The following is a 14,363-nucleotide window of genomic DNA, read 5'->3' on the forward strand; positions in this document are numbered from 1 at the left end:
GGTATCTGGAATGAGCTCAATGGAGCAGTCATAGGGTCGGTGTGGCGGTAGCATCTCAGCTTCTCACTTGTCAAAGACATCCGAGTAGGCACTATACGCCGGCGGCAATCCGGAGAGGGCAGGGGAAGGATGGAGGGCACCTACAGGTCGCACCGGCAGCAGACACCGAACCTGACAGGACCCCCCAGCGCAAAACATTACCGCTATGCCAATCTAAAGTGGGCTCATGAAGCCGCAACCAGGGAAGACCGAGGAGGATGGGATGCGAGATATTAGCTAAAACGTAGAACGTAATTCTCTCTTTGTGCAGGGCCCCAATCTGCAGCTCGATCTCATGAGTAATTAGGGTAACGGTCTCTTGCAAAGGGTTACCATCCACTGAAGCAAGTACTTGGGGATTGTCTAGAGTCCTCACAGGGACCGAAAATTTGGTGACTACATCGTACCTAATAAAATTACCGGCAGCGCCAGAGTCCACATAGGCCGCCAAAGAAACCCGCTTTTCACCAACATGCAAGAGGACAGACAAGGAAAGGGGTTGAGAGGACTCATGTACACCTAGGGAGGCCTCTCTTACCTGACCTAGGCGGAGAAGTTTTCCGGACAGGTTCGGAGCAAATGAGACCCAGTGCCGCAATAGAAACAGAGACCGTGGGTGCTTCTCTCATTACGTCGCTGGTCGGAGAGCTTCAAGCGTTCTACTTGCATCGGTTCGGGTATAGAAACAGAAGTTAGAGCTCTGGGTCGAGGACTGGGCGGTCTGCGAGCGGGTGGCACTGGGCGCGCAAGTTTTCTCTCACGGGCCCGCTCCTGGAACCGAAGATCGATTCGAGTGGCCAGGGAAATTAGATCCTCGAGGGCAGTGGGAGTATCGCGGCCCACGAGTTCGTCCTTTATTCGACCAGACAGACCTCGCCAAAAGGCTCCCACCAGTGCCTCATTATTCCAGCCTAGATCGGACGAGAGCGTTCGAAAATGTATGGCGTATTGACCCACAGTTTGAGAACCCTGGCACAGACTGAATAAAGACTCAGTAGTAGAGGCAAGACGGCCTGGCTCGTCGAATACCCGCCGAAAAGTATCCAAAAAAAATGACAAATGAGTAACCAGGGGGTCGTCCCGTTCCCAGAGGGGATTCACCCATGCCAAGACGTCCCCCTCCAGATGGGAGATTATGAAGGCCACCTTGGACCGGTCCGTGGGGTATTGCTGGGGTAGTAATTCGAAATGGAGACGGCATTGGTTCAGGAAGCCCCGGCATAGTTTTGCGTCCCCGTTATACCGGGGCGGTTTGGCCAAACGCGGTTGGGGGTAGGTGCTAGTGACTGGGGGGGAGCAGCCGCCGCTGCTTGCAGCGAAAGTAACCGACTATCGACCGAAGCCATGTAGCTGATAATGTGGGTCTGAGTATCGCGCTGCTGCGCCAGCTCCTGTTGTAAGCTGGCCAGCTAGGCCGCATTACTAGGGTCCGACGATTGGAGGGCGGAAAGGCGTGCGTCCATAGACTTCATGAAGGACATAATACGCGTTTGGTCTTCCCGTAAGAAAACTAACTCTTTTTGCGTAGCCGAGATTCCAGCGGGGTCCATGGCCTGTTAATCTGTTACGGTTGTGCTAAGGAGAGGAGAGAGGTACAACCCGGAGTGGACCCTCTGGGTCACGGCTCCAGAGCCCCTGCGGGCGAGCTGGCCAGGTGGAGCCACCCCCTATACAGGGAGTGTTAGGGGCAGGCCCACAAGGGATGAAACCGTGACAGACGGAGCCAAAGGGACGACTGGGTAGGAACTAGGGAATCGGAAGTAGAGAATCCGAGGGCTACAACGGAGGAGCTAACAGTGGCTGCAGATCCAGAGGCAGGGAGTAGCCGGTTCTGACGGGGTACGGAGGCTGCAAGAGAGGGAGGTATAAGGTAACAAAAGGACACAGAGCTCAGGGAAGCAAAGCAAAGCACACATAGGCTAGGGAAGCCCAGAGAACCTAGCGGGGATAGGAGCAGGGGAAGCGAGACACAGGAGCCAGGGAAACAGGGGCACAGGAGGAGTACAAGAGAAGGACACAGTGGCTGCTAAACACAGGACCGACAGGGCACACACAAAGGGAATATAGGGCCTGAAGAGTGGGCGAACGCTGGCCGAACGGACAGCGACACCGCAGGGTTAACAGGCGTCTTACCTGGGAAGACGCCGGGAAGATATGGCCGGTGGGCGCCAGCATGTTGGGGGCGGAGCCAGCGCATCAGAGGTCCCATCAGTCTGAGCGCCGGGTGAAACGTCGGGCGCATGAGCGCAGGACCGACGTCTAGGAGGCCGAATATCGGGAGCGGGGGCGCGCCGTGGAGTGGGAGCGCGGCGAGAGGTGCGCCCGGGCCAGCGTGGGTAGGTGACGGCGCCGGTAGGGGACGTGACAATCTCATTCACCAGTGGTTCTCAGCTAGGCCGGTCGCATCTTGGCACCGTCCAGGTTGAAAACTAATTCTCCCCCAGATATGGATTACAGCGTGGAACAGAACGACCAACAGGTATGGTATATTGCTTTTTTTTATTTTAGTTTTATTACAGGAGATCGAAGGCTTCGAGGGAATTAGGTGAGGTTGTAAGTATGGTTTAGTTGATATTATTAAAGGAGTCTGTGTCTTTATTTCAATTAAAGGACTTTTTTCTGGGTGTCTGTTTTCTTACAATGTGACTATGGGGATAGTAATGGGGGAATCTAATGGACGCCTCTACATTACTAACCTCTGGGCCTGATGTCACCTGACAATACAAAAGTGACATCAACCCCCCCAACTATTACCCCACTTGCCACCGCTACAGGGCAAGTGGGAAGAGCGAGGCTTAGAGATGCGCCTTTTTTGGAGCAGTTGAGAGCTGATATTTTTAGCCAGGAGGGGGGCAGTATCCATGGCCCCTTCCAAGGCTATTAATATCAGCCCAAAGCTGTGTGCATAGCCTTTGTTGGCTATTTTTCTGTGTTGTATTGTGCATAAATATGTGACTCTTCAGATTTTGTATTAGTCTAGCCTGAAGAAGAGACCTGAGTAGTCTCGAAAGCTTGCAATGTGTTACCATCTTTTCAGTTAACAATTAAAAGGTATCAACCACTGATGACTCTCAATTCTGAATATTTTTCTATATATGCGTGTGTCACTGACACACATATATATATATATATTACATCTATTGTATATGTGTATATATCTATTCTGTCTATTCTAACCTGTCACTCTGTGATTATACTGTACGCGGTAGATGATTTGCTGGCTTTTAATCTATCTATCTATCTATCTATACAATATATATATATACATATACAGTGGGGAAAAAAGTATTTAGTCAGCCACCAATTGTACAAGTTTTCCCACTTACAAAGATGAGAGAGGCCTGTAATTGACATCATAGGTAGACCACAACAATGAGAGTCAAAAAGGAGAAAACAAATCCAGAAAATCACCTTGTCTGATTTGGCAAGATTTATTTTGCAAATTATGGTGGAAAATAAGTATTTGGTCATCATTAACAAAAGTTTCTCTCAATATTTTGTTATATATCCTTTGTTGGCAATGACAGAAGTCAAATGTTTTCTGTAAGTATTCACAAGGTTGGCACACAGTGTTGGTGGTATGTTGGCACTTGCATGGTCCGTATGGTGTCCGATTTTTTCTTGTACCTTTGGCTAGCATTGGCGAGACTCGGCCGATATACGCGTAAAATTGCAGCATGCTGCAATTTTACACGCACGTAGAATACGCCAGAGAAAAAATACAGTGATATGAGCTGCCCCATAGATTAACACTGAGCCGAGCGCTATGCGATGTTTTCTCGCATAGCACTCGTCCATATTCTACGGTAGCGTGACTCCGGCCTAAAGCTGTAAATGTACTTTTTGATCTATAGGCAAGGCATTTCCAAATGCACTAGATTTGCTCTAAGAATTAAATTAATGGTAATGGTTTCTTCACTGAAATTTCTTAGCCTTTGAGATACGTTGCTTACCTTGAGTTTTTACCTGTAGCTTTTGGACATTTAAGTTTTGGGTCTTAGTTCATATCCTGGTCTACATTGTAGGGCGGTATTGCACTCCATTTGGCTAATAGCCAAGGTAATTTAAAAATTTAAAGGTGATTGTATAACTAAAGATTCATTCATGAGCGTCGCAGCTGAAGGACTCCTGCCAAATACACTGTCCATTATGGTTGCTAACTAGTGATGAGCGCAAGTGCTCATTACTAGAGTTTGGTTAGGTTACTTGGGTATGCACCAAGAATGGCGAGTGCTCGAGTGACATGTTCAAGTCCCAGCGGCCGCACGTTTCGAGGCTGTTAGGCACAAAACATGCAGGGATTGCCTGACAAACATGGAGAATTCCCACAAGCTTTGTGGCTGTTTAACAGTCGCGAAACATGTGGGCATGGGGACTCGAACGTGTCACTTGAGCACCCACAATACTTGGTGCATACCCGAGCACCTTAGTCAAACTCTAGTAACGAGATCTTGCGCTCATCACAAGTTAACAACCATAATGGACAGTGCTACCTTAAGGGTCAGCCTATAAACACACCCATGAGAGATGTGCTAACTACAAGTAATTATCATCTTTCCATTTATTGTATTTCAGAGTAGTGAGAATCACAAGAGCTAACAGCTCAATCCACTCAGCATTCAGAGAAGGAGAATTGCAATTAGAGGAAAAAAATACATTCAGATAGCAAGCATTTGCCATAATATTACTGTCCGGTAGAGAAAATAACTCTAATACTTGGAGTTTTAACATCAAAATTGTTATTGCTTTTAAAATTCCACAAGTGGCATATAATGACAGCATAGCAACAGGATTCTGATTACATTGTGATAATGTGGGCTTCTCAGTCAGTCTACAGTTATAAGCAGGCGATTAGGCAGCAGCACCTGGAGAAACTCCATTAACGCTGACTGCTTCCATCTCCTCTGCAAGTCATTTACAAGTATATGATCCTAATTTCTATAAACATGCTGCGGCTGAGATATTATTTGGACAATTGGGATTATTCTAGTAGATGTTTAAATGTTTTTTTCCCTCCTACTGCCTGAGGCTTGATACAGATGAAAATCAAAACTATCTTTTCCGCTTCTATTTGTTTTTAAGAAAAGAAATACTGATATTTTTTTCTCTCCCAGCGGGGAAAGAGAAGTAGTTTCAAGGATTTTAAAATCAACTGGTAAAAAAGTGAGCAGCAATCTAGTCTTTTCCACCTGCAATCACTAGTAGCTGCATGATGCAATAAATGCGATAAAGAACAGTAAAACAATGCATCTAACATACTAATTTTGTTATGCATCATTAGAGCATCAAACTAATATAAAGTTCTTACTTTATTTTGCGTAAAGTTTCGAAACATGGCAGCCAAACTATTATCATCTATATCGCAGTCAGTTTTGATAGCAATGTTCAGGATGTGGATAGGTTCATCTCGGTTGCTCTGTAAAAGATAATTAGACACAAAAAATAAGAATAAAAGTTAAGAATAAAATTTCAAAACTCTGGAAAAGTAGAAAGAATACAGGTACAATAATCTAGAGGTACAGAGCACAAATAAAAGCACATGAACACTAATTTTCAGTATACAATCATCTCTTGAGGCTTACGGTATATTACACAAATCAAAAGCTTATTTTTGAAAAAGGGCATTTATGCAAGCGTTGTCTGACGATTTATGGCCACCAGCATGTAAGTAACGTCCTAAAGAGTAACTGCACTTTTAATAAACTTTTGAAACATCATAGATCAGTGGGGGTCCAGGTGCTTAGATGCTTACCAATCACTAAAATGGACTATCACATCTACTAACCCTAGCTAATGCACTGGCCGTCGGTAAAGACGCTAGAGACAAAGTAGGGACTCCACACCCCTAGCTGGTCTGCATAGAAGTAACTCTATAACAGACGACCAGCTGATGGGTCATATGGCTATTTAAAGGGATATGGGAGTGGTTACAAAACAACATCAGCTGACCAGCCTAAAAGAAGCTGCCATCAACTAAATCTTGCGGCAACAAAGGAATAAAAAAAAAAACTTTAAATTCCAACAGACCCAGAGCTGCTACAAATCACTTAACATTTTGTGACACTAAATACTTCTTAGGTGACACATGGTTCTAGATAGACTTGAGTAAAGAAAAGTGTGTCACTGAAACCGGATTGAAATTGTTAATATGCTAGGAAAAATTCTAATATATATATTATAAAAATAGAAAGAAAAACACTCTTCAACATTGAAATTGCAGAACCAAGAAGAAAAAGTCATGGAATTATGGAAATCACAGGATGGATAGACCTGTTGGTGATATGGAAATGATGGAAAACGGAACCAAAAATTTTCAAAATATTTAAATTTATTCCGTATCTAGTATGAACGGCATGCGCAGTAGTACACACGCTTACATGTATTGGCTACCATCAATGATGGTATTAACCCCTTCTCAACCTTAGGCGTATCCATACATCCAAGTTGGGAAGTACTTCCTGACCTTGGACATATGGAAACATCTAGGTGATTTTGTGTGCACCGGAAATGTGTGCACGCAATCACTGTCAGATGTTCAGCTGACATGATGGCTGACAGCACTCACTGCCAAAAGCGTTGTCCGCACCACTGCCCGCTTCACTCCCAGCAGATTAACAATCTAAATAAGGAAATCAATGTCAATCGCAGAATTTAGAAGGCAAGAAGAGGGAGGATCCTTCTGCTGCCCGATCGGCACCCCCACAATGTCATTGTGAGAGCTGATCGCTGGCATGGTGACCCAATGTTTGATAACGCCATCTGGGTCACCAGGGCTAGCAAGTTAGTTATATCATAAGCAGTGCATGATCTAACTAACTTGTGTCAGTGCAGCACTGACCGTCATAAAGCAAAGCAATTTAGTGGGGTTGTGCTGCTCTGTGATCGGCGGGCCTTAAAGTTATATACCCTCAATTGCTCCCCCCTGCTTCCATTGCACCTTTGGCACTTGGCACTTTTTGCATTCACATGCTATTATCTGTATATGTTGGCTTTAATATATATTTAACTTATCATTGCACATTTCACTTTGCCTAGTATGGAGCCCTTATGGGATTATTTATTGGGTTCTTTTTAAATTGGACCATAAATTCGAGGTCTTTTGGTCCGGTGCTGTTAGTGGGACTAAGTAGAGAAGTAAAAATTAAAAAGTGTAAAATATATATATATATATATATATATATATATATATATATATATATATATATATATATATATATTTTAAAACAAGGGACTCTGCATGTGGAAATAAGGTGGCCCTCCTGCCACCCGTTCTATGGAGGTCCTCTAAATCCAGCGCATAACCTAACTCTCATTTCATCCTCTCAACATGTACTGTGCTAGAAGAAACTAATTGGTTTTACATCACTGTCACCATCAGGCGCAGTGACACGTATCTCCCCTCTATCACTTCACCAGTTACCCTGTCACAATATATATATATATATAAATATTTTTATGGGGAAAAAAAGACAAAAAAAAGAACAAATCTTTGGTATTGCCGCGTCAGGAATGACACAACCTATAAAACTTATGGAGGGAGTTGAAGCTCCGAGTTGCCAAGCGACAGCCTCAAAATCTTTAGGATTTAGAAATGATCTGCAAAGAGGAGTGGACCAAAATTGTGCACAGACCTCATCATCAACTACAAAAAAGTCTGACTGCTGTGCTTGCCAACAAGCTTTTTGACACCAAATATTAAGTCTCGTTTACCAGAGGGATCAAATACTTAATTCTCACTGCAAAATGCAAATAAATATATAATTTATACAATGTGATTTTCTGGAATTTATTTTTGTTATTCTATCTCTCAATGTTAAAATTAACCTACCCTTAAAATTATAGAGTGTTCATGTCTTTGTCAGTGGGCAAACTTAGCTCTCAGAATACAGAGATGCAAAAATAATTATTTTTTCCTATAAGTTTTTATTGTGTAAGAGCGCCAAAACATAAAAAATTATAGAAATGTAGTATTGCTGTAATCGTACTGACCCGAAGAATAAAGCTGCCTTAAAAATGTTACTACACCCGGACAACCATTAAAAAAAGGAAAAATCCTGAATTGTTGTTTTTTGTTTCTTTTTACCGACAATCGTAATAGAAAGCAGTCAAAAATATCATGCGTCCAAAAATAGAATCAATAAAAATGCCGACACTTCTAGCAAAAAAACAAGCACTCACACGACTCTGCCGGCAGAAACGTAAAAAAATATAGCTCTCAAAATATGGCAATGGAAAAACTTGTTTTTACAAAACAAAAAGTGTCTTTTAGTGTGTGATAGAAGCCAAACATAAAAAATTCTGTATATACTAGAGTATAAGCCAACCTGAGTATAAGCTGAGGCCCCTAATTTTGCCACAAAAAACTGGGAAAACTTATTGACTCAAGTATAAGCCTTGGGTGGAAAATGCAGCAGCTGTTAAATTTCAAAAATAAAAATAGATACCAATAAAAGTAAAATTAATTAAGACATCAGTAGGTTGTTTTTGAATATCCATATTGAATCAGGAGCCCCATAAGATGCTCCATACAAAATACGTTCCATATAATGCTGCACAAAGGTTAATAATGGCCCCATAAGATGCTCCATATAATGCTGCATAACAGGTTAATGATGGCCCCATAAGATGCTCCATAGAATAAGATGCCCCATATACTGCTCCATAAAGGTTGATGGCCCCATAAGATGATCCATATAATGCTGCATAACAGGTTAATGATGGCCCCATAAGATGCTCCATAGAATAATATGCCCCATATACTGCTCCATAAAGGTTGATGGCCCCATAAGATGCTCCATAGAATAATATGCCACATATGCTGCTCCATAAAGGTTGATGGCCCCATAAGATGCTTCATAGAATAATATGCCCCATATGCTGCTCCATAAAGGTTGATGGCCCCATAAGATTCCCCATATAATGCTGCATAAAGGTTGATGGCCCCCATAAAATGCCCCATAGATATATATGCCCCATATGCTGTTGCAGCTGCGATAAAAAAAATGACACTCACCTCTCGTCGCTGGGGGCCAGGTGCCAGTGTCCTAAGCAGGTGGGGACACCTACGCGCTATGGGGGCCAGGTGCGGGTGTCACTGCTGGCTCAGGGCCCCGGCACCTGCGATATTCACCTGTCCCCGTTCCACTGCCACCCGCCGCTCTGTCTTCCGGATCTCTGCAGTGACTATTAAGGCAGAGGGCACGCACTAAACACGCCATCGCGCCCTCTGACCTGAACGTCACAGCCAGAGAACACATAAGACAGCAGCACGTGGCGGTGGAACGGGGACAGGTGAATATCGCATTGTTCCCCCCTTTCTCCCCGTCATACTCACCCTCTCCTGGTGCGGTCTCTGCAATTCTTGCTTCTCCGATGGTCTCCAGTAGCTCCTTCCAGTGTTCAGCGGTCATGTGGTACCACTCATTAAAGCAATGAATATGCGCTCCACGCCTATGGGAGTGGAGTGGTGTGCATATTCATTACTTTAATGAGCGGTACCACGTGACCACTGAACACAGGAAGAGCTGCGGCGCCGGAGACCATCTGGAAAAACAGGGAAGTGCAGAGACCGCGCCAGGTGGGGATGAGTATGATCTGACCGCCTCCGGCTCCTGTGCTCCCCCCTGGGACAATGACTCGAGCATAAGCCAAGAATGTCACTTTCAGCCTAAAAAATGGGATGAAAATCTCAGCTTATACTAGAGTATATTCGGTAAATCTGGCATCGCTGTAATCGCACCGACCCGAAGAATAAAGTAGCCTAATCACTTATTGGAAGTAGCAATCCAAAAGTCAATGTCGACTCTTTAACGAGCAATGCTCCTCTGGGAAATATGCAAGTGTCTGCAAATTGAGATTCTGGTTTGGCTTTTATCCTAAGTCATGTAACAAGGCTCGTTAAAGGGTCGACATTGACTTTTAGGATTGCTACTTCCAATAGGTGGCACTAGAGTTCTAGTCCTCTTCCTCTCTGAAAAGACAATTTTCATATTTCCCAGAGGAGCATTGCGGCTTTAAGTCTCCTCATCTCGGCAAGCTTAGCATGTCAATCTCCGCAATGAGAAACGATACTTCTTGGATTTCGGTCAAACGCCTCTCACACAGCCAAACCAGATCTCACACTTTTGCACTGACGAGGGGCAGTACCCTGAAACACAGTGTCTGCAAACTGAGATTCTGGTTTGGCTTTTATCCTAAGTCATATAGCAAGGCTCGTTAAAGGGTCGACATTGACTTTTAGGATTGCTACTTCCAATAGGTGGCACTAGAGTTCTAGTCCTCTTCCTCTCTGAAGAGACAATTTTCATATTTCCCAGAGGATCATTGCGGCTTTAAGTCTCCTCATCTCAGCATGCTTAGCATGTCAATCTCCGCAATGAGAAACTATGGTAGTGGCAGCATCATGGAGTGGAGATGTTTTTCAGCAGCAGAGACAGGTGAAATGGTCTGAGTCGAGTGGAAGATGGATGGTGCGAAATGCAGCAAATCCTGTTTCAGTATGTCAGTGATTTAAGACTGGGAAGTTAACCTTTCAACAAGACAATGAACCAAAGCATACTGATAAATCAACACTGAAGTGGTTTAAGTGGAAAAATGAAAATGTTTTGGTGTGGCCTAGTCAACGTCCAGATCTTAATCCAAATGAGAATCTGTGGTCAGACTTGAAGATTATTGTTCACCAAAGGAATCCATCTAACTTGAAGGAGCTGGAGCAGCTTTGCCTTAAGAAATGTGCAAATATCACAGTGGGAAACTTATAGGGACTTATCCAAAGTGATTTGCAGTTGTAATTTCCACAAGAGGCTCTATAAAGTGCTGACTTTAGGGGGGTAATAGTTATGAACACTGAAGTTTTCAGGTATTTTATTCTATTTGTTGTTTGCGTCACAATAAAAAAAGTTCACAATTGTAGGCATGTTCATTACATGAACAGATGCAAACACTCAAAAAAAACAGTGAAATTCCAGTTTGTGAGGTAGAAAAATACGAAACATACCAAGGAGGGTGAATACGTTTGCAAGTCACTGTGAACTTCTGTGAAGCACCTGGGGGTTCAAGGTGCACACCACACATCTAGATACATTCCTCGAGGGTCTAGTTTATAAAATGTGTACTTGTACAGGGTTTACACTGTTTAGGCACAACCTGGGCTCTCCAAACGCGACATGACGTCCGCCATTGGTGCCAGCAAATTTTGCATTCAAAAAGTCAAGAGGTGCTCCTTCCCTTCTGAGCCTTGCCGTGAGCCCAAACAGTAGTTTTCTCCCACATGTGGGGTATCATTATACTGAGGAGAAATTGCACAATAATTTTTGGAGTCCATTTTCTCCTGTTACCCTTGTGAAAATAAAAAAAAAATGGGTCTAAAGTAAAATTTTTGTGGAGTTAAATGTTCATTTTTTCCTTACACATTACATTGCTTCAGTTCCTGTGAAGCAAAATTTTTAACATTTTTGCCAAATTTCCTATTTTTTCACAAACACCATTTGTATCAAACAAATTTTACCACTATCATAAAGCACAATGTATCATCACAACAACAATGTCAGAATCAGTGGGATCCATTGAAGTGTTCCAGAGTTATTACCACATAAAATGACACAGGTTCAGAATTGTAAAATTTGGCCTGGTCATGAAGTTGAAAACAGGCTGGGGGGGTGAAGGTGTAAATGGTTGTCTGAGGAATGTTCTGCCATTATTAATGCACTTGGGCAAATCACCAGGATACACTGCTTGAAGCTCCCTTTACAATTGCTGACCAATGACATCTCATATGTGCTCCATGGGCCTGGTTATGTTGTGCTGAAAAACAATTAAATACTTCCCCTTGCTCATGAAGGCATGTAAAAGTCTGGTCAATCAAAATATAAAATAAATTAACCCATACAGACACATCCAGAAACAGATAAAAAATCAAAATGCTAGATTTGCAGGGTTTTTTTTTCAGAAAAAAACAAAACAGTCAACGTTCTTTATACCTCAATTGGTATAAACAAATCCATCAACTCTTCAAAGAAAAGAAAATTGGCTTTGGAAGCAATGGGATAAAGAAATGAAAAAGACTGGTGCAAAATAATGGGATCACGTCTTCTCTACACACTGAAAGCAAAGCTAGCATTTTGAAAACACTACTAAAAAAAAAACTGGAAAAAATCCAAGCCTATAATGGTTGTTTTCCGCGGGAAAAATGCATGCGAATTCGCTTACGCTTTACCCGCGGTGGGAGTGTGGAAATGTTGTGGAAATTTCCGCAGCATTTCTGCAATGTGGGTACATAACCTTTCAAGTCTTATAGATGGATGAAGCACGCTTCAAATTGCAAAGAAATTGAGGGTGATCACAGAACCAAACGTTTGGCTGCAAACAGCCAACAGGTTCAGAAAAACCATGTTGAGAAAAAGAGATGCACAATAACCGCCAAAGATTTGAGAAGAATAAAATGTAAAGCGACTAGGAATCCATTATCCTCCAGTACTGTCACATTTCTCTGTCACTGCAACATCCCTGGAGAACCCAGAAATACACAGTGCTCAGAGACATGGCAGAGGTAAGGTAGGCTTAAACCTGATCACCACTGAACAAGACAGAGAAATGTCAAGATGGGGCCAGGAAATGTGTGAAGACAGATTCTTCAAAGGTTTTATGGATTGATAAGATTAGAGTGACTCTTGATTGAACAGATGGATGGTTCCGTGGTTGGATCAGTAATAGGCACAGATCTCCACTTCGATCAAGGTAGAGGTGGGATACTGCTATGGGCTGGTATTATTAAAGATGAACTAGTTTGAACTTTTCGGGTTTGAGATGGACTCAAAATCAACTCCCAAACCTACTGCAAGATTTTAGAAGACAGTTTTTTTAAGCAGTGGGACAGGAAAAAGTCTAAATCTAAGAAAACCATGCTTTTTATGAAAAACAATGCTCCGTGTCATGCATGCTTGATTAGCAAGTAACGTGGGATCATTAAGTGCCGCATTTGGCCATGCAGGTTACCCCCTTTGAGGCCGGACTTCATCACCACTGCACAAACAGAAGTCATATTTCAGGATTCAAATGTGATTCATCGGCATTCACATGTAGGGGAGAGCAAATTTACAGGTTTCATATCATTAATATGTCTTTCACAGACAATCCTTGTACTCCCATCCATTATAGCAAGAATGGTGACCTGTGTTTATTATTCTTATTCTTTACTTCTTCCTTTGTGTTTCCCCCTTTTTCCCTATAGATTGTAAGTTTGCGAGCAGGGCCCTCACTCCTCCTGTAACTGTTGAATGTCTCTATTGTCTGTACATGTCCCCTTCGAATTTTGAAGTGCTGTGGAATATGTTGGCACTATAGAAATAACTTATCATTATTGGTCAGTCTGTGTAACTGGATACTTATCACTGATTGGTTGTTAACTGCTTTCCATTTCAATAGTTTGTATCAATGTAGAAATTTATAGCTTGTAAAAGGTAAGTTTTAAATGTAAGTAATCTTTTTCCTAGTTGTGGTTCACACCTTCCATCGCATACCTGATATGTAAATTAGAGTAATTGCTAATCTATGACTTTTAGCCCCTATAACTGTACAATAAAAAGTTAGACAAAATAATTACTTGGGTCCATTGCCAACAATTTAAAACGATAATGTGTTTCCACGTACATACCTTATTATCATCTTCATCATATAATGAGGGATGACCTGCCTCAGGGAATATTGGACTTTGGGGAGGAGAATCAGAAAAGCAACTCATGACATCATCAAACATTCTGAAAAAATAAATAAATAAATTATCTTTTATACTCTGAAAAGAATCATTAAAGGGGTTTTCTAATTTTGGAAAAACCCCTATCACCTATTTGTGGTTTGTTTTAACTACACAAATCTTTGCTTTACTCATCCTCTCACCGTGGCCCCAGTCTCTGATCCTTCACCTGCGGTCTATTATTGCTGCAGCCAATCAATGACGTCAGCAGCGATGAAGTCAGGCAGAGCAAGAATTTTTCTACTTTGAAAGTTTATCCCTTAATCCAGACGGTCAGAACACACAAAAACATCAATAAATAGCATTTTCCTCATGTCTACTTTACATCAGCACCAATTGTAAAATGTTTTTTATTTATCATTTTAGAAGCTTTAAAAATGTATGTTTTTTTACTTTTGTTTCCAAGGAAATGTACAAAACTTATTTTTTTAGGGACCCATTAAAGTTTTTTAGTGACTTTGAATAGTGATTTGGTGGTCACCAAGAGTTTAAACTACAGCAGGGGGACATTTGTTTTCCAAAACCTGATAACCCATTCAAATCAGCTGCATTTTGTGTGAATTCTGTACACTAT

General features: G+C 42.3%; 1 protein-coding gene across 2 annotated transcripts in view; it reads right to left on the bottom strand.

Moving 5' to 3' along the window:
- Window positions 1-14,363, bottom strand: part of ACACA (acetyl-CoA carboxylase alpha) — a 624,740-nt gene that overhangs the window by 413,911 nt on the left and 196,466 nt on the right. For both annotated transcript variants that reach the window (XM_073542564.1, XM_073542565.1), the window contains exons 32-33: window positions 13,691-13,793; window positions 5,348-5,455 (exon numbers count right to left, since the gene is read on the bottom strand). In XM_073542564.1, the coding sequence (XP_073398665.1) occupies window positions 5,348-5,455; window positions 13,691-13,793 (211 nt within the window). The remainder of the gene's footprint in view (window positions 1-5,347; window positions 5,456-13,690; window positions 13,794-14,363) is intronic.

Source organism: Dendrobates tinctorius, unplaced genomic scaffold (genome assembly GCF_039654945.1).
Source record: "Dendrobates tinctorius isolate UK_male_01 unplaced genomic scaffold, ASM3965494v1 ptg000127l, whole genome shotgun sequence".
In the NCBI taxonomy this organism is placed as follows: Eukaryota; Metazoa; Chordata; class Amphibia; order Anura; family Dendrobatidae; genus Dendrobates; species Dendrobates tinctorius.